The sequence below is a fragment of the Rattus norvegicus genome, chromosome 14 (assembly GCF_021556685.1).
Source record: "Rattus norvegicus strain SHRSP/BbbUtx chromosome 14, alternate assembly SHRSP_T2T, whole genome shotgun sequence".
Taxonomy (NCBI): Eukaryota; Metazoa; Chordata; class Mammalia; order Rodentia; family Muridae; genus Rattus; species Rattus norvegicus.
Genome location: NC_141547.1, coordinates 81,545,888 through 81,572,735, shown reverse-complemented (window position 1 = coordinate 81,572,735; position 26,848 = coordinate 81,545,888). Strand labels below are relative to the sequence as shown.

The 26,848-nt window shown below is 48.7% G+C and overlaps 1 protein-coding gene across 50 annotated transcripts in view; it reads right to left on the bottom strand.

Annotated features, from left to right (window-relative positions):
* Fam53a (family with sequence similarity 53, member A) overlaps positions 1 to 25,373 on the bottom strand; it is a 33,549-nt gene extending 8,176 nt beyond the window's left edge. For 3 of the 50 annotated variants that reach the window (XR_015636637.1, XR_015636638.1, XM_087583210.1), the window contains exons 1-6: positions 25,138 to 25,373; positions 24,625 to 24,750; positions 21,851 to 22,179; positions 9,935 to 10,167; positions 5,008 to 5,062; positions 1,644 to 2,407 (exon numbers count right to left, since the gene is read on the bottom strand). Coding sequence is in view for 30 of the 50 variants with exons in the window: in XM_087583210.1 (XP_087439336.1) it covers positions 1,644 to 2,407; positions 5,008 to 5,062; positions 9,935 to 10,012 (897 nt within the window). In the remaining 20 variants the exon portion in view is untranslated. 50 annotated transcript variants of the gene reach the window in all.
* Between the last annotated feature and the right edge of the window lie 1,475 nt (positions 25,374 to 26,848).

Here is a 26,848-nt window from a genome sequence, read left to right as displayed (position 1 = left end):
AGCACAGCTCAGATGCTTCCAGATCAGCTGGGCTCCCCTGTCAGCCAGTAACAGCTAACCATACGTAATCCTGACCTTTGAGTTTAGGTTACGATGTGATGTGGGGGCTAAGTGGAGGCTGACAGGAATAGTGTCCATGTCAGGAACAGAGGACATTGAGTCCTGAGGCAGACAACCAGGGAGGGGAGGGAGAACACCCAAGTGACAGCCATTGCTCGGGAGGAGGACTGAGAATGGAGCAGAGATGAGGTGGGGCCCCTCAGGCACCACAGCTCCACACTGAGCCGTCTATAATGTCGAGCACCAGCACACCTGGCCAGAGCTACTTTCCTCTACCTCCTAAGGACCCAGAGTGTTCACAGCATCTCCAGAGCAGCAGCCCTTGGCCATCAGCCCTCTGTGTAACGAGCTATCCCCTCCGCAGAAGGCACCCAAGTCCAGGACTTCTCTGCTGACAGCATCCTATGCTGCTGTCCTGTTACCACCACAGAGGACACAGTGATGCCACAAGCCACACCCACAGCACTGGCTAGCAGGGAAAGCCTGGGTATCCAGAACTTGTTGCTAACTTCCCAACAGTCAACACCACACTAAAAGCACCACCACTTCCTTTCTATCAGCCCTCTACAGTCATACCAGAAAGAATGCGCTTTCAACCCTCACAGCTGCAAGCAAGAAGCTTCTGGAAAACCTGTCAGACAGAGTCAACAGTCACATCAGCGGGATGCACAACAGGCATCAGCAGAGCCAGGCTACCTCCCACAAGATTGGGACTGCCAGATAGGCTTCTACCGAACCTAGTGGCAGAGGCTGACCTATCTGCACTGTCCCCAGTCTGCACACTAAAGCAGCTCTGCTCAGGACAGCCCCGACCCCACCCACAACGCTGAGTCTGACGTGCATCCACAGTAATGCCGACAGGAGACAAGTCAGGCCAAAAGCCCCAGGGACAGGGATGGGCAACGGGGAGTCTGGAAACTGCCACTGACAGTCACTCAGAGAAGAAGGACAACACTGCCTTCCCCAATACCCACAGTCTTAGTTCCTGAATTGCCAGGGTGCCATGACTTAATCCCAACATCCAGGAGGCAGATGCAGGCAAATCTCTGACTTTAAGGCCAGGCTGGTCTGGTCTATATGAGTTCCAAACCAGTCAAGACTCCATAGTGAGGCCCTGGCTCTGAGAAAAAAGCATGAGGGGTCTATTACTTCTGTACCTCCCTAGTAACCCAGAGGGGAGCAGAGTTGCTGGGCCCTACTCCCGCTCTCACAGAGGAGCTGAGAAACCGTGCCCAGGCTGCAGATGCATCAGAGGGGACTCAGCCACAGTGAGGCCTTTCTCATTGTCCTCTCCCACTACTGTCAGCACCTCTCTGGGATTCACATGACAGGCAGTGGTACTGCCAGACACAGTGGTCTACTACGCCAGCTAAAACGTTCCCTCAAAACCAAACACCTCCAGGATGTGCCAGGAGTGTCAGGGTGTGAGAGCTTGCGCACCCAGGTACCCGATGGCCGCTAGGCTCAGAAGAAACTAGTCAGTAAGATTACAGGACTGCTGGCAACAACCAACCTCACTCCAAGACCAACAGAAGGCAAACCATAGGCTTCCTAAGCACCCAAGAACAAAGATGTGGCCTCACCCGAGTCATTTTCAGAAAGTCCAAGGATGGGCGCGTCCACCTGGCATCCTCCTCCCGTCTCCGCTTGCGCCGAACCCTCCTCCCATCCAACACACAAGGCTGTGAGCGGCACCGGAGCAGGCCATGGTGCCGGCCTAGCTCAGGTGTGGAAGTGGGGGTGCTGCTGGCGGAAGGCAGGCAGGCACCTGCATCTACAAGGTGCTCTTGTGAGAGGGACAGTCGGCGCCTGGAGGAAAATGGGCAGGGTCCTGTAGAAAGCCAGGGTGGACCTGAGCTCGTACTGCCCTCACTGCCATCCACAAAGCCACTGCTGGCTGAAGCTGGCCGGGGCGTCATCGGTGAGGTAGGGCCGGTGGGCGACACAGGCTTCCTGGGTAGGCCGGGGGCTAGACTGCCCTGCAGTGCAGGGTTGCCGAGACCACTGCAGCACTGCAGCGTGGCACTCCCGCCACTGTTGCATCTCCTCTTAGAGATGGGAGTCCACACCTTGGAGCTACCAGGGCGCCATGGGGAACGGCATCGAGCCAGCTCCTCTGGCTCTGACAGGGACCGGCAGTGTCGCTTGGTTGGTGGAGCTGCGGGTGGCCCTGTGCTCTCACGGAGGTCCAGGAAGCGGCCCACAGCCATGGGCCCTGGGGATTCCAGCTGCCACTTGAGACCTTCGGTGTGAGACACACCATGTGGGCCCACTGAGAAGGGGCCTGAGGCTGCCCGGCTTCGAAAGGGCCATCCTCCATGTGAGGCCTTCCAGGGACTTTTATCCACTAAGGAAACACAAAGGTGTGGAAAGACACAGGTGAACATAGGGAACCACCCTGCTGCCTCCCTTCCCAGGCCCACGGACATATCTGCTCACATGGGCCACTGGCATCTCAATGGCCAGACTTCACCTGGTCCTTCCTGTTGTTTTTTTCTTTTCTGAGACAGTTTCTCCATGTAGCCCTGGTTGTCATGGCGCTCACTCTGTAGACCAGGCTAACCTTCAAGTTATAGATCCACCTGCTTCTGCCTCTTGAGTTCTGGGATTAAAGGCCTGCACCACCAAACCTGGCTTCACATGGTCGTAAAGAGCTGTCTTTCCACCTACTTCCTGAAAACAATCTGATTCTGATCTCATCCCATTTCATTAATACACTGTGCCATCATAACGCTCTACCACTGTCCCTGGTCAGTCTCTAAAGACAGACAGACCTTTGCCAGTCAAGAGCCAAAGCTATTTCCTGGAAACAGCCTCGCTTTCTTTCTTTCTTTCTTTCTTTCTTTCTTTCTTTCTTTCTTTCTTTCTTTCTTCCTTCCTTCCTTCCTTCCTTCCTTCCTTTCTTTCTAATATTTATTTATTTATTATGTATGAATACACTGTACCTGTCTTCAGACACACCAGAAGAGGGCATCAGATCTCATCACAGATGGTTGTGAGCCACCATGTGGTTGCTGGGAATTGAACTCAGGACCTCTGGAAGAGCAGTCAGTGCTCTTAGTCACTGAGCCATCTCTCCAGCCCCAGCCTTATTTCTTTTCTTTTTTTTGGTTCTTTTTTCCGGAGCTGGGGACCGAACCCAGGGCCTTGCACTTCCTAGGCAAGCGCTCTACCACTGAGCTAAATCCCCAACCCCCCCAGCCTCATTTCTTAACCAGCCAAGGAGACAGCCAGTCTCAAACCTTCTTGCAGATAGAGGATCCAGCTTAACCTGGGTAGAGGCTCGCCCCTGTGATCCTAGTACCTGTGAGGCAACTGCAGGATTAATGAGCCCTTGAGTTTTACTTTGTATCTGGGATACGCAGCAAATTCCGGTCTCAAACAAAACAAAACAAGACGTGGCTTGGACATCTGCCTGCTGGACAGTGGACTGGGACAGAGACCTCTCTGACATCCTCAACCCTCTACTTCGGCCCTCCAGCAGGGTGCTGGCAATGTGCCTTGGTGGCTCGTCATCCTGTAAAACCATGTGCCCGAGACATCACAGGAGAGCAGCATAAGGGGTAGGGTTCTCTGCCTCTACCATCGAATCCGTTAAGGAAGATCAGGAATCCTTAAGACATCTGAGCCAGACCATAGCTCACAACAGCTCACAAGACCCAACACCCTAGGAGTCAATACAAATCTACTTTCCCCGGGGCATAGCCTATATGACAGCTCTCCACATACCTGTCCAGCCTAGTCTAGCTCCCCTCTGGTCAGCTTGACCACTCAGGACTTGGTACCCAGACCCTGCGTGAGCTTTTCAGAGCTGCCATGACCCAACCTCCTGTTCCTCCTGTTGGCTGTAAGGGCAGGCACCCACTCTAGCCCTTCCTCACAGAAGTGCAAAGTCAGGTATGTGGGTGACTTCAAATGCAGTCAGCCCAGCTGTAAAGCTCAAATATCCCATGACCTAACCAGAAGATGCTCTGACACTCTTAATGGGAGGGCATCCAATAGGTCACTCAGCTTCTCCCTGCTGCCTCCAACCACCAACAAGGTAAGAGACACTGGAGTACAAACCACAGAGACCAATAGGAAACAGCCAAGGTCACCTCTGGGGAAAGATACATCACAGGCCCTGGGGTGACCTGAGACAGCACGAAGGTAAGACAAGAGACTGAGGGGAGCAGGGAAGAAGGGAATGCAAACGAGCCCTCAGAACTCTGAGCAGGGACTGAGGTACTTAATGTGGCCTCCTATGCAGGCCAGGAGAGAGAAGGTGCAAGCCAGGTGAGGTGGGAACCAGATGGAGACCTCACCTTTCACTTCTATTTGTGAAAAAAGTTGGCAATACTTTAGAAATCTGGTAGTGAACAAGGTGAGCCTGACGTGGTTCTACCATGTAAGGTGTTCGTTCCAACTGTCAAGATCAACACAGGGTGAGCCCAACCCTAAGGTCTTTGTTTGGATTTATCCCCACACTCAGGGACCACTATCCTGTCTAACTGCTAGAGAGGAGAGCAATGTGTCAGGAAGTGAGTGGGGGCACTCATTCAGCCAGGGTGTATAGCAGAACGGCAGCCAGAACCACATACCCCCTGGCCACCCTTTCTCTAACAGGTGAAGGAAGCCACAAAGTAGACCCCTGTCTCACACAGAAGGTGCACAGTCCTCAGCTCCCCCCACATCACTACCTGCAACAAAAGCAGAGGCTCCTCCGAGCCTTGGCCCTGGCTCGTCCTGCTCAGAGAGCAGTTCTGACTCCTGGCTGTGAGCAGGGAGGGTGGTGGCTCAGCTCTTCCTGCCCCGCATGTAGGTCACACAACGGCCTCCCTGAACCTTCTCGGACTATCTCACTCAGTCCAGCTCCAAGACCCCCTGGCCAGAGGCCCAATGACACCGTGCTCCATCATCTGCCACTCCAGCCTTGTAAGACCCTCCCTGGGCTTCTGAGACACTTACCGCCAATCTCCAAAGGGAACAAATGGCCACTTTTGTCCAGTTTCTCAGCAGAATACTAAAAGTGACAAAAGAGAAGTCTCAGTACTCAGGTGAAAACTCAAGAGTTTACCACAGTAATGCTATTTCTCCCTAACACCGCCACTGGTGTTTAAAATTGAAAGTACTGATCTCTGGAAAATACTTTTCTTAAAAATAATTAACATTTAAAAAAAAGCATTTGTTTTGTGTGGGGTGGTACAGAGGGGTGGGTTGTGCATATGTTACAGTGAACATGTTAAAACGAGAAACAACTTATGGGAATCAGTTATTTCCTTCCACCATGTGACCAAACACAAGCTGTCGGGCTTGGCAACAAATGCCTTTACCCACTGAGCCATGTTACTGGCCCAGAACAAGTTTTTTTTAAACCTAACAAAATCTGGCTAAACAAACGGACATCATCCTGAGCCACTGCAGCCGTCCTCGTGTTGCTCTTGAGCTCTGGCCTTTGCTTTGGATGATCTGGGCTAACGGTCTTTCAAACCTCACCACAGTTACTTCTCAGAAAGACCTGAGGGCTGGGGAGATGGGTCAGCAGTTCCGAGCATCGGCTGATGGTTCAGAAGATCCCAGTTCAATTCCCAGCACCACGTGTCCAGGGGCTCCGGAGCCCTCTCCTGGCCTCCTTGAGCACCAGGTACACAGTGCTCATACATTCAGGCAAAATACTCATGCAAAATTAGAAGAAGAAAAAAGGCTGAGCCAAAACCAAAGAGCCCTTTACTGCTCGTCCATGTACAGGACCCAAGCCCTAGTCTGGTGGTCAGTCCTGGCAAGACCAGACAGCAGGGTGACCCGCCTCCAGGAAGGCAGATAAGCTACTGGCAGTCTCAGAACTTAGCAGGAAATGCCATAGCAACTGCACCGGAAATGCTGGGGAACTACTGTTGCTTCCCACAGAGAAAGCCAGGTGTCTGGTACACATTTATAATCCCAACATTCAAAGAGGCCAGAGAGGAATACTCCAAGTTCCACAGACTAACTTGAGCTACTCAGCAAGACCCTGTTCAACCAACCAACCAATCAATAAACGAGATAAGTAGAGTGGCACATGCCTGTAATCCATCACCTGGGACTCCACAGATGGAAACAGAAGGACCAGAGTTTGGCTACATAGCAAGTTCAAAGCCAGGTAACTCCATTACAGAAAATGAATGAATGAATGAATGAATGAACGAACGAACGAACAAACAAACAAACAAACAAAGAGCAAATTAAAAGTTGGGTTTGAGACTCAGAAAAGGGCAGCCCTTAACAGCATGCAGGCTGCCTACAGACAGGCAGGTCTTCCTCTGCAGTGGACAATGCTTCCCCTAATGGCTGAATCGGGGTGGTAAACACCACCAGCTTGGGCTCTGTGGGCACTGGACAACCTCAGGCTCGATGGGAAGAGAAAGCTGCTTTACAGACACTGCACATGCTCAGGAGCTCTTACGCCACCCGCCCGCCAGGCATACTCAGTGAGCTGCCCACACCTTTCAAAGACCTGCAAGTGCCCCAGCTGTGGGCCAGAATATTGCTTTTCCATCAGGCCGACAGCCACTCCTGCCTGCAATCCTCCTGCTGAGGTCCAACCACTTCCCGAGAGCAAGTAAGCACCTGCACTGTTTTAATAGCCCTGCTCCCCTAGGCCTACATCCCTAGTGTGCATAACAGTACATCCACTACGCTGGAGAGATGGCTCAGCGGTTAAGAGCACTGACTGCTCTTCCAGAGGTCCTGAGTTCAAATCCCAGCAACCACATGGTGGCTCACAGCCATCTGTAATGAGATCTGATGCCCTCTTCTGGTGTGTCTGAAGACAGCTACAGTGTACTTATATAAAATAAAATAAATAAATCTTAAAAAAAAAGAATGCATCCACCATGAGACCACAACAGGCTCCAGGCTTTTCTTCGCCAACAGAAATGGCTCCTAGAAAATTTGAGGAGCTGTGGCCCTGTATCTAACAAGATGTACTGAGTATATCACACATTCAAGGACTGGACAGCACTGGCACAGCACAGACAGACACTTCACAGCAGGTATCTACAAGGCTTTGGCTGGGTGAGAGATGAGATGAGCAGGTGACCAGCCCAAGGACACAGGCGCACATACTCAGGACAGTGGGTGTAGCACAAGAGAGCAGAGTGCTGAGTGCATCCATTTGCAAGGCTTTCTCTATGTCGTACCACATCCTAGGGCCTTGAGACATGGCGGCAACTGCTGAGCCTCCTTAGGAGATAAGAAAGTAGATGTGCTGAGATAGCAGAGTCTTATGACAGACATGGCTGGGAACACACAGGCACCAATCAGCTGTGCTACAACCATCTAGAGAGTAGCATGCTCCGTGCCTTGTCCCCGCTCAGCCATCTCGCAGGGTCCTCTCTCCTCTTCCACTGGCATCTAACTCAGCCTTTTATTCTTTCCTGGACCAACACTAACGGTGGTCTTGGCTGGCGTCTCTCTCTGCTTCCCCTGGCCTCATTATCCTCTTCCACAGCTAGAGGGGACTTCTACCCTCATCTGAATCATGGTCCTTCTGCTTCAAGCCTTTGGTACCTAAGAGTCAACTCCCAGGACCAAGGCATGTGTCTTGGGGTCTCTGCTGTGACAAAATGCCATGACTAAAAGCAACCTGGGGAAGAAAGGGTTTGACGGCTTACACATCCTGAGTCACGGTCCATGGAGAGAAACCAAGGCAGAAACCTGGAGGCAGGAACTAAAGCAGAAGCCACAGAGGAATGCTGCTTACTGGCCTGTTCTGCACAGCTTGTTCAGCCTGCTGTCTTACAGGACAGAACTACTTCTACTGAGCTGTGCCCTTCCCGTCGACTGTGGGTCAGAACGAATGCCTATAACTTCACTTTCTCCATTAAGATGACTTCCTCCAAGATATGTCCGGGCTATGTGAAGCTGACAAAAGCCAACCGGCATAGCCTTCTGTGACACCACGAAGTCCTCAGCCAGGAAAGCACTTCCCACACCTCACTGCCCACATGCTCCGGCTACACTGGCTCCTCTCCCCCTGCCTCTCTGGAGTTTAGAAACACTTTTCCAACTGCATCAGACGCCTCAGTGCACAACTGAGACGCACACGTAAACTCCAGGTCCAAGCTCACAATGTCCCCTCCTGTCTGAAGATACTCTGGGCCCCACTACCTGTCAACTGCTCCTTCCTTGTTGCCCCCAACTCCTTCCAACTTCAACGTACACTCCAACTCATCCCACAGAGCCTCGCTGTGGCTCTGGCACTCCATCGATACACGAGTCCACTGTATTCACCAATCCTCCATCTATGACCATAAACCACCTGTGCCACTCCATCCCTGAGGTAGCAGTGAGAATTGTTCCAGGTCCTTCTGTAACAGCTGGATTGTTCACTATCCTTCGAATACAAAAAGGCAAACTAGGAAAAACTGGGTGTCTCAGGTTCCGGGTGTGAAAGTTGGGAAGAGAGGAGCCCATGTGACCACATAAAATCCACACAGAAGCAGAGATTGGAAGAGCCAACCCTGCTGAATCAGGGGAGGACTAGAGGACACTGGCTTTAGAGAAGGACAGAGGCACAGGACCAGGCACACATCGTGAGGCCATAATGAGAGTCCACGATGTTAGACATCAGCCACTGTCCCCAGCAAAGCCCCAAGACTGGGGGAGGTCCTTGCATAAGGAATGCTCTAACTCAGCTGCCTTGGGATTCAAAAGCTGAACCATTCTGGGAGCCCAAGTACGAGAACTGTTGCCACTACCAGTTGTACCCATCCAGCACGTGGGGCTCGAGCTGGCGGCACAAACAACCAGACTAGCATCACGGCCATAGCAATGGAGGCACAGAATGTTTAATGACTTTTTTATTAAAATTTAATTCTTTGAAATTTTACTTTTAAAACTGATATTCAGTTTTGTTATTAGAAAACTGTCACTGGATGGTGGTGACACACACCTTTAATCCCAGCACTCAGGAGGCAGAGGCAGGAATTCAAGGCCAGTCTGGTCCATAGAGCAAGGTCTAGAACAGCCAAGACTACGCAAAGAAGCCTTGTCCCGGGAAAAACCAAGAAAACTGTTAGTTATGTTTAGGATAGCTTGAAAAAGTAAATCTACTTTTCTAAGAGCAAATTTTATGAAAAATGTATTGGGAAGAAAAAACACCCAAATATAGAATGACTTGTGCCTGCAGTCTGGGCATGAACACTGCCCAGCTTGGGCAACATCATCACACAAGACCTTAAGAAAAGTGTCCCAGCTGTCTGCATGGTTTCTCTGCTTGTTTCTGGAATCGCTAGCAGTACTCAGAGTGTATCTGTGTTAGCTTCAAGTCATGGCACAGAGACAAAACATTAAAGTGAATCTGGTGAGAAGTAACAAGTTACAAATATTAAACATTAAAAATAGGTAACCACCGGATGTGATAGCACATGCCTATATCCCAGCACTCAGGAGGCAAAGGCAGGTGGATCTCTGTGAGTTCAAATCCAGCCTGGTCTGCACGGTTAGTTCCATACCAGCCATGGTTACACTGTAAAACCCTGTCACATAACAATATACCTGATAAACTAATTATAAATTAACAAAATAAATAAATAATTGGTTCACAGTAAGAATAAAGAATAAAAAGACCCACCCCCTAAAGCTAAAGCAGGTGAACGTATCTGTGTTGAAATCTTGAGCCCAGTTCCTGGAAAGGGGTAGCAGGATCACAGGATGGCTTACTTACTGTGGCCAACCTGGTAAGCAGGCCACAGAAGTCTGTGTAGGTCAGCTTTGTATTAGACGTTGATTTGGTTTGGTGATGATCATTACAGACACTGGCTTCTGTGCAGTGCCCCTAGCTCAGCTCTGCCTCCACCCTCCTCGCTACAGAGTGCTCTTCACGCCTACGGCTCTGACCCCCAAGCTGACTCACCGGGACAGCCTCACAGGCCCTTCGGGTAAGGTCATCCAAACTCTGGTTCTGCAGCTTCTCCGTGATGAGAGTGACCATGGTCGGGGCTCTTCCTTAGTCCACATCTATGGGCACTGGATTTCCAGAAGCCTGGACATCAGCAGGCTCAAGCCATCAGGTCTGAGCCAAAGCTCAGGGTTATAGCTCTGACTTAAAGATGCTGACCCATTTGCAGACTCTTCAGGGCTTTGTCACTGTAAAGAGAAATTGCCACATGACTATTCACTTCAGTCCATATTTCTATATATACAACATCCTGTGTAAAATAAAATGTTCCTAATATCCCTCCTTGACAACTGCCTTCCTAATTCCAAGATAACTATGTTCCTTCCTGAAACCTCTAGTAATATCTTCTAGAGTAGTGGTTCTCATTCTGTGGGTCACAACCCCTTTGGGGTCGAACAACCTTTTCATGGGGGTCACCTAAAACCATCAGAAAACACAGAAATTTACATTATTAATCACAACAGTAGCAAAATTAGTTACGAAGTAGCAATGAAAATAATGTTATGGTTGGGGGTCACCACAAGATAAGGAACTGTAATGGGTCACGGCATCAGCAAGGTGAGAAGCACGGCTCTAGAGAAGACCAGTAAGGTGCTTATTAGAACCAGCCTCTGAGGCCTCTCCTGAAGAAGCAAGTGGCAGGCTCTGTCCCTAACGGGTAATGAACATGAGAAGGGAAACAACAGCTATATCCAGTGAGAGCACCAGCGGTAAGTTACTGGGCCCCATACCACAGAGGCCAGCTAGCTCTTGCAGTTGACCAAACTGCCCCCTAACTCCAGCCCTTGAAACTGGGATTCTCTTTACAAAAGATGAAGGGTGGGATGCCAGAGGCAAGCACAGAACTCTACTACACCAGGTTCAGGCTGAGGCAAGAGATCAGGACTGCCGTGGTAATGATGAAAAGGGAGGCCAGCAGCTCTTAGCTTTTCAGTCCTGGAAGTAAGCATCTAAGACCGTGCAAGGAGTGCCCTCTGCAGGTGTCATCCTACTGTGCACGTGGGAGCTCCTACTCAGTGTCTCACTGCAGGTGTGTGAGCAGCCAAGGGCTACCAGATCAGAAAGAAAAAGTACCCAAAACACAGGGTGGGAAACATGGCAAATTGGGATAACAACACATAGAGCCGGAAGTGGAGCTCAGTGTTGAGCGCTTGCTTAGAATGCAAAAAGAAGACCTGGCCGGCCCAGTAAGGCTCTCCAAAGGAGAGCAACCCTGGGAGTGTTTGCCCCAAGATCATTGGGTATGACCCACAACACCCACACCTGTTAGAAGAAACATCACAAGCCTGGTAGGGGTCATGCTGGCAAACAAAATGCACCCAAGCCTAGGGCTCTGTAACAGAAGAAGAAAATCATAGGGATATTTTTACAGATATTAAAAAGATCTCAAATAAGGTCAAACACCAACTTTTCATTCTTGAAAATACATATACATTCTGTCAACAGAAACAACAAATACAGGCTGGAGAGATAGCTCATCCATTAATAGAACCAACTGCTCTTCCAGAGGTCCTGAGTTCAATTCCCAGCAACCACATGGTGGCTCACAACCATCTGTAATGGGATCCGATGCCCTCTTCTGGTGTGTCTGAATACAGCAACAGTGTACTCATATACAAAAATAAATAAATCATTTAAAAAAAAAAAGAAACAACAAATACTTCCTGCGACTTTGAAACATGAGGCTCAAAAGCCAGCGTGTGACTGAACAGGGCAAGGCTGGCATGTAGCAAGCACGGGGATCAGGGCCACATGTCACCAACAGCATACTGAGCACACACTGGCTAGCTTAGAGCCTGTCATGAGTTTCCATTAGCGGACGCAGGAAGCAGGTACCCAGCACATATGTGAGCTAAGTTCAATAAAAGATGCCATCAACACATGGGGCCGTTCTCGGCCAGGAGGATAACACACCACTCAAGTACTATTCCTGTTTAGTCCATCTGACCTGAAATCCCACCCACCACGCCTGAAGGCAACAGCGTTAAGTAAACACAACCCCAGCACAGTGAACACCATATCCAACTTACACCAGAGAGGGGCAGCAGCCAGAGCAGGGCCAGCCTGTCTGCTTTTCTTTCTTTCAAATAAAAGGACCTAACAAGCCATGTCATAGGAGAAGTACTGGTCATCCATAAGCTTGGCAGAGCCAGCCGGGACACAGGGCCACGGGCAGCCTGGCCTCACTGCTCACCTAGACTGAAAGCCCCCAAATCCCAATCTCTGAGTCAGGCCCTAACAGGGCAAGGGCTTTGCAGGGTCTTCTGCCAGGAAGAGTAATGACAGCAAGTGGCCCCTCCTGGCCCACATGCCACCAAAGAGACTCTCAAACACCTCGTTGTGCCTTTTTAAGATTTAATTTTATTGTATGTATGAGGATGTTTTGCCTGCATGCATGCCTGTGCACTACATGCATGCCTGTGCACTACATGCATGCAGTGTCCACCGAGGCCAGAAACTGTCAGATCCCCTGGACCTGGAGTTACAGCTGTTAGATGTCATGCGAGCACAGGGAATTGAACCCAGTTCCTCTGGAATGGGAGCCACTGGTCTAAGACAGGGTTTCTCTATGTAGCCCTGGCTGTCCTGGAGCTCAAATCTGTGGACCACAGTGGCTCCAACTCACGGAGACCCAACCTGTCTCTTCCACCCAAGGGCTGGGATAAAGGTGTGTGCTGCATCCTCCACTGCACGGCTGCCACCACCGCCCAGCTGCAGCCACTGTTCTTAACCCCCCAGCCTTCTCTCCAGTCCTCACACACCTTGTTGTAACCTCATCACACAAAACACACACATCAACATAGAAAAGCCACAGAAGTATAATGCAAGTTTAAAAAAAAAAAATTTTTTTTAATCCAATCCACAGAATGAAGCAGAAGTCCCAAATCTACCTGAATGAATCAATATTCAGTCAACATAAGTCAAATTCTTCCCTATATAACACAGTGACAACTACCAACAGAGGTACAATAACAGAAAAAAAAATTAAAAACCTGCCATTTTACAGCTATCCTACATAACAAATCTCCATTGGGGATCATCTGTGAATTTCAAAGGTCAATAGAATGTGAAGTCTCCAACTATCTTCTCACAAGACACTTAATTACAAAGGAAAAAATAACAAAACTAGCCTGAACCACAGGAGCAAAGTGACTATAGCCAGTGCCAGGACATACAGACACAAGACTCTTAAGGGGACAGGAAGGAGTTCACAGCCCACAGGGGGGCGCTCCTTACAAAAACTCAGAACCTCAATTTAATCAGGAGGAAATGTCAGGGGAGCCCAGTGAGGCAAACATCAAAGTAACTGACCGATTCTTTAGAAGCAGTACCTCTGGCTAGAAAGATGTCTCAGGAGTTCAGAACATTGACTGCTCTTCCAGAGGCCCCGGATTCAACACCTAGAACTCACAGGGCAGCTCATGACCTTCTCTAAACTCCAGTCCCAGAGGATCCAATGCTCTCTTTCAGCCTCTATAAGCAATGCACACATGTGTGCACAGAAATATTGCCAGCAAAACACTACTACACATAAAACAAAAATAAAATCCCCCCCAGGGAATTTTTAAAATAAATGCTGGGTCAGGAAAGAGCATAGCAAGGCCCCACCCAGGCCAAAGGGCACAAATGTACAACAATGGTCCTCAAAGAGACAACATCCACAGCCTGACTAACTGTTGCTAGATGACAGCATATTACTAGCATTATTTTCTATTTATCAGTGACCTGGTGTGAGGCAAGGTATGGATATTTGGAAGTTCTGCGTGCTGCATAATAGGGGAATGGATATGTACAGAATGTCACCTTGTCATAATCACAGATGTTTAAAACGTGGAACAAAGAGGTTGCTGGTAACTGCTGAGGAAGGCGTGTGTGCCGCACAGGTCACAAGGATATGGCAACTCAGAAGCAGCTCATGGAATTAGGGTGTGGCTGGGCGGCAGCACCTGTCCCTAGGTGCTCAAGGCTCTGAGCTCCATCCCCACCATTGCAAAACAAACTGCAGCATACATGTGGAGTGGACTAGCCAGGTGCTAAAAGATAAGGTCACTTCCCACAATGCCAAGTGAGTCTCCCCCTACAGGAACCTGAATGCACAAAATGAGATATAGCTCAAAAGGCCTATTTAGAGGGGCAATCAGAGAAGCCTCTCTGGTGTTAAGCAAGACTGGCAGGTAAGCAAGAGAAGAGGGGGGCAAAGGCTAAGACTTTACCAAGGCAGACATGGGGAAGACACAGCCGAATCAGAGAAACCCGGCTCAGATGATGGAACTGACCAGCCCTGCCCAGGACAGAGGCAGCAGGTGCTCTGATGAGAGCTGATGACAAAGGACTTGCAAACTCAGGCACTCGGGGAAATAACCCAGTCCCACACACACTGCTCCCTAATGTCACTCCTAGGTAGAGTGAACACGCCACGAAGGACAGGGTACAGTCCCCTCACTTCCTTTCCCTCTACAATACACTCGCCAAAACTGTTTTGCAAGTAAGCCTGTGGCTTAGATGACCCTCTACCCAGCTCCCAGCAGCTTGACCTGGCAACTGCTGACTCCTAAGGCTGTCCTTTGGCCCATGTAGCACCCTGGACCTGGCCTCGGCAGGTGACGGTAGGGCTCTTTCAGTCATCCTTCCAGGGTACGGGATACAGAGCAAAATCCTCATCCTAGCCCATCTTCTCTGTCCCAAACTATGGCCATGCCAGCTCCCCAAGACCGGCACACGCTGAGCAGGTGCTCCACAAAAGGCAGGAGTGCCCACTAACTCAACCCCACCAATGGCAGAGACCTCATTACCTCGAACTACACCCCCCCCAAGCATCGAGGTAGGTTCTCTATTGTTTGTCTGTGGGATGCAGTTTCTCACATGGACTGGACTGCACGCTGCATGACCACATGATCAGTGCTGCGGTAAGCCCCGCCCTTGTTGAACAGGCTCCCTAGGCTCTGTGAAAGTGCTCAGGATTCTGGCTCACAATCTCCACGTCCCCACATCTCTCTCTGTGTCCAACGTCCCACTTTGCTCAGGACATTCCAGTCATTTAGAATGAGCCCATCCCACACCAGCACGACTTAACTAGCCAGATGGAAAATGACCCCGTTTCTAAACTTAGTTCACAAGTCTGAGGTCTCGGGGTTAAGACTTCCACATACAAATTGGGGATAGTCGGGGCTGGGGATGTAGCTCAGTGGTAGAGCGCTTCCCTAGGAAGCGCAAGGCCCTGGGTTCAGTCCCCAGCTCCGAAAAAAAGAACCAAAAAAAAAAACAAATTGGGGATAGTCTGTTAAACTGTTACAAGTCATAGTTTATCTTACCATGGGTAAAATATATGGTGCAGGTTCAAAGCCCATGCAACTGTGTGTGTCTGAACCTGAAAAGGACTTCCCCACAGATACACTGTGTCCCTCAGCTCTGGACCTGGGACTGATTCACATGAGCAGTGAGAAGCTGCAGACTTCTAGGATCCTCACTTTATCCCAGTGGCCCCACCCCCTACATCATTAGCCACCAGCTCCACTGTACTAGCCCATGCGACCCTTCCTGAAGACTCAGTGTACTTTATTTATTTGATTATTTATTTATTTATAAGGCAGGATCACTGTGCACCCCTGACTGGCCTGAAACTTACCCTATAGACTGAGTGTAGGCTGGCCTTGAGCTCACAAAGATCCACCTGCTTCTGCCTCCCAAGTGCTGGGATTTATAGGCATGTGCCACCATGTCTGGCTATGAACATTCTTAAAAAATGTTTAAACATTTACTTATTTACCTATTTATTTTGGAGCTGGAGAAATTATTTATCAGTTAAGAGCACTTGTTACTCTTGGAGAGGACCTGGGTTCAGTTCCTAGAACTCACACTAGCAGCTTACAGCCATCTGGAACTTCAGTTCTAGTGGATGCCTCCTCAGACATCATGAATACATGTAGTACATACATAAACACATACACACACACAGAGGCAAAGCACTCACATACATAAAATAAAGTTTTAATGTATTTATTTTGTATGTTTGCACAGCACTTGTAGAGATCAAAGACCAACTTGCAGGAGTTGGTTCTCTCTTTTCACACTGAGTTCCGGTGCTTGAACTTGGGTTATCAAGCTGGAAGGTGTCTTTACCCACTGAGCCATCTTGCCAGCTCCCTCTAAACATTTTCAGGAACCTATTCTCAACACCACACTGCCTATGAAAAATGGTCCAATTTAACTACATATTGAGGTCTGTCCCTAAGTCCTGTTTTCAAATACAATGTCTCTGCCTAGTTAATGCTGCCCCACAAGTCTCCGGCCGGATTATAAAGCTCTTAGGCTAACTTCTACTAGCTCACAGATGTTACCGTGTCGTCTTGGGAAGCAGCGCTTTCTTGCCCACTCTGACTGGCCTCATCTTGCAGCTTCTGCAGCTTCCTAGGAATGGTGCCCCAGAAACATGCTGCCTCTCTCTCCTGCTGCTCCCAGAAAGCTTACACCCCTTGTCTGGCTTCCTATCTTCTCTCCAGTGTTAGAATGAGAAAGAACTTCAGGTATCTTCCAAGTCCCTTGGGGCCTCAGCTACTTGGTAGTTACTAAGTATCCTCAGTGCTTCTCTGGAAAGGCCCGGACTGTCCCATTCAGACTCCTGAATTCATCTGTCTCTCCTGCCACCTCTCCAATCTTTCTGATTCTGTTCTTCACTCTAGAGCCCATCCACAGCTTCATCATCTAAGTTTTCTGATTCCTGACATGCATGCACCTGATAAGCCTGGCCTCCACAGTGCTTCCTCATCTCTGCAGCTCCGGTGTCTGTCTGTCCTCTCTGCCTACACATCACCTAACCTTCTACATGACTTCTCTACACTACTCCCATTCTACAAACTTCAGGATCCCTGAACTTCTTGGCTTTCGGGCAGGAAATTCCTCTGGTGTTTGTCATCCTGCTCTGTTTACACTATGAGCTGGAAGCCACCACTGCCACCATACTCCAGAGGGTCTCAGGCTTGCAGAGTTACAACCCCTTTGAATGGGAAGATCTCATCCTGGTGCTCCATAGGCAGGCCATCTGACTCGGATTTTAATAAGGATTTGCAACACAATAGGATCTGTGTGAACAAGCAGGCTCCAGCTCAGTCTGGAAATAGCATGGACAGGTGGAGAAAGTCACCTTTGAGCAGCGGGCTCAAAGCAGGTACCTAGCCAACACAGACCTTGATACCAAGTTCAAATCTAAGCTTCATAGGCTACCCCATCTCCTCCATTCTGGCTCCTAACATATTACATAGGAAGAAAAGCTTTCAAGTCCTGCTTGAAGAGTTTGTCTTTAAGCACAAAAACTGGAGCCTAAACCACAAAAGCTGCCCAACAGAGAATTATCTGTATTGTGTTGCTCCCACCACACAGACAAAAGCACTACAGCTTCCTGAGGTACTTCTAACAAAGAAGCCCACCAGTTAGTTCTGTTAAACCAAGGTCATCCCAAACTTAAGAATCAATACGCAGCTAAAACACAGGCATACAATACCAGGTTTTCTGTTTCTTTCTTTTAAAAAAAAAAGTATTTAATATATATGAGTACAACGTAGCTGTCTTCAGACACACCAGAAGAGGGCATCAGATCCCATTAGAGGTAGCTATGAGCCACCATGTGGTTGCTGGGAATTGAACTCAGGACCTCTGGAAGAGCAGTCAGGGCTCTAAATCACTGAGTCATCTCTCCAGCCCCAGGTTTTCTGTTTCTTTTTTTAGTTTTCTCTCAAAAGAAGCATCTGAAAGCTAAGCACAATGGTACACACCTATAATCTCAGCTATTCAAGAGGGTGGGGTAGGAAAAGTATCAAGCCTAGTGACTGGAAACTGGCCTGGGCGGACAGAGATTTTCATCTCTTAAAATATAGATAGATACGAATATAGATACAGGTATAAACAGGACTGGAGAGACGGCTCAGCAGTTAAGAGCATTCACCAATCTTCCAAAGAACCTGGGTTCTATTCCAATCACCCGCATGGCAGTTTACACAACTATTAACTCCAGTCCAGGAGTTCCAATGACTTCTTCTGGTCTATTCAGGGCACCAAGGATGCAACCGGTGCATATACAGACAGGCAGACAAAATGCTCTCACACATACAGATACATCTTTAAAACTACAACGCAGGAGGGGCAAGATGACTCAGTGAGTAAAAGGCTCACCTCCAGGTCTGACACCCTGAGTTTGATTCCCTAGGACTGAAATGTAGAGAACTGACTATTACGCCGGAGCTGGTCTTTGCCGCTGTGTGGGTTCTTCCTTTTCCCACCTTTTATCACCTCCCTCACCCCTGGTTTCATCCCCTATCACTAGATAGGAGAGAAAAAGGGGAGAGAGAGAGATCGTGCCCTAAATCGAGTTCTTTCCTTTCTTTGCTTGTAGCTGGTCTTTGCTACTTTGTGGGTTCTTCTTTTCCCACCCTTTATCCCCACACCCTCCATTTTTGGTTTTACCTCCTATCACTAGGTAAGAGAAAAAGGATAGAGGAGGGGGAGGAGGAAGGAGAGGGAGAGGGAGAGGAGAGAGAGAGAGATCTGAATCTAATTTATTTCTTCTTCTTTCTTCTTTGAGCATGACTACTAACAAACCACCCCTGGTCCTGAATTACCAACAACCAGTCACCTCCTCTTCTGGCTCTAACATCTACCCTCTGAAAAGTTCCCAGAGTTCCAAACGTCACACAGTCACAGAAACTATCTGCAGCTGGCAAAACCACACCTCTACCACAACGCAAGGAAAATCAGTCAGCTGCTAAAGACAGCCTGAAGCAGCACCATATCTCCACACCTGGGATTAAAATGAAAACGGTATTTCTGTGTGGGTTTTTGTTTTTGTTTTTCAGGACAAGTTTTCTCTGTGTGAAGCCCTGGCTGTTCTGAAACTGTCAGGCTGACCTAAAACTCAGAGAGATCCACATGCCTCTGTCTCCAGAATGCTAGGTTCAATGGCGTGTGCCACCATGATCAACTTATTTCTGGGTTTAAAAGAACCCAAAATTCCAGAATTGTCACTACACTATACTACATGTACATGTACATGTGTACATGCGTGCACACATACACACACACACCAAATAATTTTCAGGTAGAGCACTTGAAAAGTAACCAATAATCTGACTGCACATCAGTTATACCTGTCAAGTCATGAGCAGAGGCGTTAGAACATGCCTGAGACACCTACGCCCCTCTCAGGAAAAGCAGTCTATTACCACCTTGATAGTAGTCAGAAGCTGGGCAGCACAGACTAAAGTGAAAAGGGTACTCCATCTGCCAGGCTCTTAGAGACAAACCCCAAAGGCAGCATTCGAGAAGACACGTGACAGTGGCCTATATGTATGTGACGTCTAGCCAGAGCCACCTGATCAACCTGGAAGAGACCCTACACATGGGGCTATCCCACTAAGTTGCTGTGAATTCCACATCCCAGCAACCATGGACAAAAATCAATGACTAACACTATTTCCAGCTACCAATTGTGCAGGTAATTTGTTATGCTGCCATCATAGTCCAAACAATGACACTTAATCCACAGAACAGAGCAAATGCCCTGTTCTTCTCCTGGGGCCAGTCACCACTCCTGCAGGAAATCAGGGAAGATGGAGGGCTAGAATCTCATTGCCACACAAGGCGAGCAAATGAAGGCAGTGCAGACTACCAACTTAGATTGCTGTCCTTCTTTGGCAGTCACCGATAAGCTGGGGCTCAATCCTTTTTAAAGAAATGTTATATTTGGATGCCACGCTGATTCTGCAAGCCTGGAACAAAGCCTTGTTGGGTACCACAAAGTTGGTCTTACTGGCAAACTGCACAAGTGTTTTTGAAAACCATTTTCAAAACGAAACAGGAAAGACAGAACCTCCCCTGACATAAGAAATCAACATCTTGACAGTATTGAAACCCGTAACCAGTTGTTTGGACAGGAGGATGTTTATTTAAAGGTGTACAGGAGTAAAAGTCAATTCATGCTCTCCCTCACACTGACAAGCTAAAACAAAAAAGAAAAAAAAAATCACATTTTGGAATCAAGAGATGCCAAAAAGCATTTGACAAAATGCAGCAAACAACCTATTTGTGATAAACACACAGACAGACACACAGACAGAAAGAGACAAACAGACAGAGGCACACACACAAAGCAGTCAGGTGGTGGTGTACTCCTTTAGTCCCAGCACCTGAGGCACAGAGGCCAGAGCATCTCTGAGTCTACAGTGGCAGGCTGGTCTACAGAGTGAGTTCCAGGACAGCCAAGGCTACACAGAGAAACCCTATCTTAAAGAAGAAAATTAGTAAATAGACCGAAACAAACAATAAAACCTCACAGGAACAGATGAGCTAGGAATAGCTCAGGGGAAAAGCACGCAAGAATCTGGGTTCCACTCCCTAGTACAAGGAGGGGGAAAAAAAGGGAAGAAAGGGGGTGTAAGAGGTGTTACTACGTGGGTGTAATAGTATCTCAGAGCGTCTCAGTGTTTTTTTTTTTTTGTTTTTTTGTTTGTTTGTTTGTTTGTTTGTTTGTTTTCGGAGCTGGGGACCGAACCCAGGGCCTTGAGAACCCAGGGCCTTGCACTTGCTAGGCAAGCGCTCTACCACTGAGCTAAATCCCCAACCCACTGAGCTAAATCCCCAACCTTCTTCTCAGTGTTATTACATCACCAGGACTCTTCCCTAATAAAATCAAAGAGGCTTTTGCAGCTCACCCTTTTGCTTTCCAGTTCATGAGGAGACGACCCCTCTCTTGGGCCTTGTAAAACCACAGCCTTTTCTTTCCCTCCTAGCACATGAGGACTGAACCTCCTTCTACAGGATCCCTTCCCTCCTATTCTACAAGAACATGGTCTTTCCCTCCCTTCCACAAGAGACATAACCTTCCCTTCTACCCTAGAAGAACAAGGTCTTCCCTGACTTCTACTACAGAACGACGTGGCCTTCCCCTCTCTTCTTATGAGAACACAACCTCTCCCTCCCTTCCCACATAAGGAAAAGCTTTCTCCTTCCGTTCTATCACAAAATGTCATGACTCTGTCTGTCCTTCCTTCCTAATGTGAGGACAGGCCCTCCCTTTCTTGTACCAGATAGACCCTGCCTTTCTCGCATCACAGTACATGACAACATGGCCTCCTCTATCACATGTGAAAGCATGGCCTCCTCCCCTCTCCCACCATAGGAGGGTAGTCTCCTCTCTCCAGTGCACATGAGCACATGGTCTTCTCCCTCCTACCACCTTAAGGGCAGCCTTGCTCCCGCTTTAAACCTCATAAGGCCATGGCCTTCTCCCTCCTGCATCATGACATGGCTTCCTCACTCGCACCTGGAGACAGTGCATCCTTCCTTCCATCGAGAAGATGCAATGGCAAGGCTTCATTTGGGGATGTGGGTCTGCCCTGCTGACTTCTTTGTTTTGAACTTCCCAGCCTCCAGAACTAGGAATATAAATTTGAATTCTTTATAATTACTCAGTATAATGTGCTTTACACAGATAGCTTGGTTTTCATTCAGGTTTCCCAACTCACTATTTAAGTTATTAGTATAATGTTAGAACAGGGCTTAGACGCAGACTCTGTAATCCCCCTCACCTGCTAAGCTCTTGTCCCTGAATAAGATAACTTAATATTAGAAACACTAATATGAAATTCTCTTTAGATAAGGTCTTGTCAACTGTAGATAGCAAGATCCCCACCCCCCATGAGAACTGGTCCTGTTCAAGTGCTCAAGAGAAACATGTTCAAGAATCTGGGCTGCTACCACAGAGACTGTCAGCATGAAGTCACTTCTTTGTGTCCAATCCCATTTAACATGGCTGTCCTTGCTCCAATCATGACTATGCAACGAAGTCCCCATAAAAAACACAAAAGACAGCCAGGCACATACCTTTAAACCCAGAACTCAAGAGGCAGAGGCAGAGGCAGAGGAAGAGGCAGAGGCAAGCGAGTTTCATGCCAACCTGGTCTACAGCAGGAGTTCCAAGACAGCCAGAGCTACAAAGCAAAATGCTGGGGGGTGTAGGGGGCAGACGTGGTGCCTTTAATCCCAGCATGTAAAAGGTAGACAGATGGATCTCTAAATTCGAGGTCATCCTGGTCTACACCAGGATGAAAATGAGACTCTGCTTAACAAAAAAAAAAATCGGGGTTGGGGATTTAGCTCAGCGGTAGAGCGCTTGCCTGGCGAACGCAAGGCCCTGGGTTCGGTCCCCAGCTCTGAAAAAAAGAAAAAAGAAAAAAAAAAATCAACCAACAAAAAACAAAAGAACAAAACCCAACAATTAACATTCCTAACTGACAGCCAAAAACTCAAATCGCTGAGACTTAAGCACAAATTGTCCCATCACCATCGGTTCTTCAATATCATCCTACAAGTTCTAGTTAGTTCTAATAAAGAAAGGAAAATAAAAGACCAACAGCTTAAGAAGAAATAGAAGCACAGGATCATCTACAGAAAAGAATCTGAAAGAATTAGCAAAGTAGCCCTGGAGTAGCATCTGGCTAGAGGCCTGGCTCAGTGGTTAAGAGTCTTTGTTGCTCTTGCACAGAAGTAGAGTTCAACCTCCAGCACCCAGATGTTGGCTCCAAAGCATTCACAACTCCAATTCCAGAGAGCCTGACATCCCCTTCTGACTTCTGCAGGCACCAGGCACACATGTCGTGCACATACATACATGCAGGCAAAACACTCAAAACATAAAAATACATAACATTTTTTTTTCTAAAGAAACATTAAAAAAAAAAAAAAAAGTCCAGCATCAACTGTAACAAATGTCACACTAATAGGGATATTGATAACAGCATAGACTAAGTAAGGGGAGGAAAGAGAGCAAAATTTCCTGTAAACCTAAAACTGCTCCCAAAAATAAAGGATTACCAGACACCATAGTGTACACCTATGACTGCAGCATTTGAAAGGCAGAGGCAAGAGGTTTCCCATTTTCAGGCCAGCCTGTGCTACACGGGGATACCATGTCTCAAAAACAGTAAGTTTGTTTTACTCCCCCCACCCCCACCCCCACCCCCACCCCCAACCCCACCCCCAAGCTCAGGGCCTTGCGCTCTACCCTAGGCAAGCGCTCTACCGCTGAGCTAAATCCTCAACCCAGTAAGTTTGTTTTGTTTTGTGAGACAAGAGTTTCTTTGTATAGCCCTGGCTGTCCTGGAATTCACTCTGCATATCAGGCTGATCTAGAACTCACAGAGAGCTGCCTGCCTCTGCCTCCTAAGTGCTGGCATTGAGGTGTCTGTCACTTGGGAAGTACCTTTACTTAATTTAAAAAAAAAAAAAAAAAAAAAAAAAACAACTTTTTTCAGTGCTTCCAAAGTACCAGTGGGAAAAAAACCTAAGGATTTTCTTCACTCTATACATTCTTAGACTGGAGCTCTTGATATTCCTGAACCCTGAGCATACCCCCCCCCTCTCTCTCTCTGTGTGTACAAAATCTCTGTAACTTTAAGTTGGAAATACAACTACCTTTAAAAAAAAAGTCGATGCCTTTAGTCCCAGTACCTCAGAGGCAGAGCAGATGGTTCTCTGAGAAACCATGTCTTGAATAACCACAAAAAAATTTTTAAAAAAGGAAAGAAAGAAAGAAAGAAAGAAAGAAAAAAGAAAAAAAGGATTGTTTGGGCACCAGGGATAATAGCTCAGTGGTTAAAAGCGCTGACTACTCTTGCAAAGGACCTGTTAGATCCCCAGCAACCACATGATGTCTCATAACCATCTGTAACTCCAGTTCTGTGGGACCAACACCCTCTTCTCTCCTCAAAGGACACCCGCCAAGCATGCACATGATGAAGACACACAATCAGGCAAAACACTCATCCATTCACGTGAAAAAAATGTTTAAAAAAAAATCTTCTATGGTTGTCAAATCCAACCTAAGGGAAGGAAAACTGAAAGGCCATGTACGTTGGTATGGCTCCATCCAAGCCGCAAGCTCGCATACCAGAGGAAAAAGTTCGAGAAGCAAGATCTAAGCTCCAGGGGTCAGCTAGCAGGGATGGGACTTGCTATCCCCAATACACAAAGAGAAGTAAGGAGAGGAACAAGGTGTCGGAAGGAGTCATCTGAAAGAACTACCACATGCAGTCCTGCACTAACCAAACCTGTGTAAAGAAGTCTGCTCTTCCTAATCAGTTTCGATTTCCATCCTGAATAGTCAGAATTTGGAAAAACTACCCTCAGTCCTACCTTCTAAGAGATGCTGATCTTCCCTTCCAAGACCCACTTTCATAAGATGACCAAATATGTATTTGAAGAGGCAGCATCAGTAAGCACAAGTCAAATTTCTTAAAGTAAAAACTAAAGCACACGCTTGAAGTCAAACTAATCCATTTCAAAATTCTGAGCTGAGACATCAGTATAAACTTAAGTAGTGGGACTGGAGGTTGTAGGTCCAGGGTTAGAGTCCCAACAAAAAAAAAGTTACGGAAGCTTAGAATCATACTTAAAGATATATCTAATGATTAAATAATTTGAAGTGCAGAAAGATTAAGCTGTGATTTTAATTTGGAGCGATACATCGCAGATCTTAAGTTTAAGGGAAAATAAAATGCAACGTACAAAGGCAATATAGCCATTCGGAGCGATAAAATACACTTTGAACATCGCACATCCCATCCTCCACACAGGAAGTCTTAAAGGGACTTACACACCCTTCAGTCTACGCAGAAAAGTGGCTTCGGAATACACTTCCAAGTCACCTTCCACAGGACGTCGGGGAGGATCTGCTCTTGGGATTCTCTTAAGGGACCATCATATCTCGTCAAACTTCCTGCTTCCTGAGTACAAAATAACAATCACTGAGTCTCAACAGCAGCAGGCTCACAGGCCCACGGGCTCAGCATGGCGACAACAGGTCTCAAAGTCGACCTGAAAAGTGATTCAACAAGTGGCAGCGCGCCCCAGGCGCAGCGGGCAGGCCTTACCGCCCGGCGTGCAGGAGCGCGCACAACAGGAGTGCTTGGGGCCTGGCCTAATTGGAGGGGTCCCGGGACTCGCCACGAGTTCGGGGAGCTGGGGCGCAGGGAACTCAGGGGAGCTGGGGCCCAGGGTTCTTTGAGATGCTGGGTCCCGGAGGACCTTAGGATGTCGGGGACACGGGACACAAGGACAGTGCTGGGCCCGGGGCGCGCGGGGACCTTAAGGTGCTGAGGTGCCGGCCGGACCTAGAGGGTGTTCCGCGCGCTGTGGCGATGCACCCGGCTCTCGACGTGCGGCTGCGCGGCGCCGGCCGACGTACGGAGATTCCGGGCTTACAGCGCAAGGACACGGCGTTCCGGTGGATGGAGCTCTTAGCGATGGGCAGGCGAACGACGGCACAGAGCACTGTCCGCGCGACGGGTGAGCACCGGGCTCCGTAGCTGGGGCAAGGCGCCGGCCGCGCAGGCCGCGCTCCGCGCATGGGGACCGTGCGCCTCAGCCACCGCGGAACAAAACCGCAGCCGACGCCCCGCCCCCTCCGGATCCCCTCATTGGCCGCTGTGCCGCTACCACCGCCCCGAGCCGTCAGCCGTCCGTTCGCGCACCCGCCCGCGGAAGCCGCCGCAAGCAATCAACCCTCAGCCGCGCCGCTAGACGGGCGACGTCACTGCCCGGCTTGTTGTGGGCGTGGCCTCGGGACGCACGCTCCCATTCCTCTCACTCCCTCCACGAGTCCGGTGCGCCGCTGCTGGCCCCGCCCCCTTGTGTGAGCTGGCGCGCGCCGGGTGTGACGTTAACCTACGGGTGTCGGCGGGGAGGCGAAGGCTGGCTGTAGTGCCTACCGGCAGAGCTCCAGTGGCTCCCAGATTCCAAAGCCCAATGCGACCACCTTCATCTCCCTGCCTTTCTTTTCTTTTCTTTTCTTTTTTTTTATAACAAGGTCTCAGTATGAAGCTCGGACTGTAGACCAGGATGGCTTCGAACTCCTATAGATCCTTCTGCCTCTGTCTTCCGAGCCCTGGAATTAAAGGCAGGCGCCACCAACGCCCAGCTTCCCGTCTTTTGAGGGTAATTTGTCTTTGGGCAAGTCCCTGCCCTATGGGGTCTCATTTCTGGACCTACAGTGTGATTGGAAGGCACTTTTGTGCACTTGAACACTGAAGGTGGGTGCTCATTCTACCGGTGGGTGTGACTGGGATGGACCACTTCCCAGGGTGCTGGGGGGGGGGGGGCAGCAAAAATGCCTGTTGACTTGGCTAGGAATAGGCTGTAATTCCACATGCTTGTAATCTATAGACAACCTTGTTCCCAAACAACAAGAAGTAAAAAAGGTTGCAGGGTTAGGTACAGGGTTAGGTTATGTACAAAATGGAGTAGTTCTGAAAGCATCTGGAATAAGACCTAAAAAGGAAGACATTAGAAAGCCACTGGGTATTCCTGGGGCTGATACTAGGCATACCAGGAGTCAGGCCAGGCCACCACAGGTTATGGGCCCAGAAGCCCAATCCTGTACATGCTCAGCCAACCGGGGCCAGGAGTGCCCTCACCTGCTGCACGACCTGCTACAGACCCTTAATATCCTCCAGGTTTCTTGAGGACAGGGGACTTGTGACCTGGATCACAGCAGGCAGGGGCCAGATAAGGACTGAGACATCTGGCAGGCACCAGTGCCTAAGAGGAACTCTGCCCAGAACAGTCCTCATCTCCTCTCCCTGGGCAGATCTGGACCTATGGTGGCCTTCTCAAATCACCACGGTCACCTTGTGTTTCCCAAGCCCTGTGGCTGATTAAGTTACATGCGCCACACCGCTCAGCTGTATTTGAGTAATTCCTAAAGGCTTTCAATGTGTGCCCTTTTAGGGAAATGTTCGGTTAGTCGATGGATTCACATAAAACCAACAAGTATTTCAAACTCTCCTACAGATCAGATTGCAGGGAGTGGCCTGTAGGCCAGCC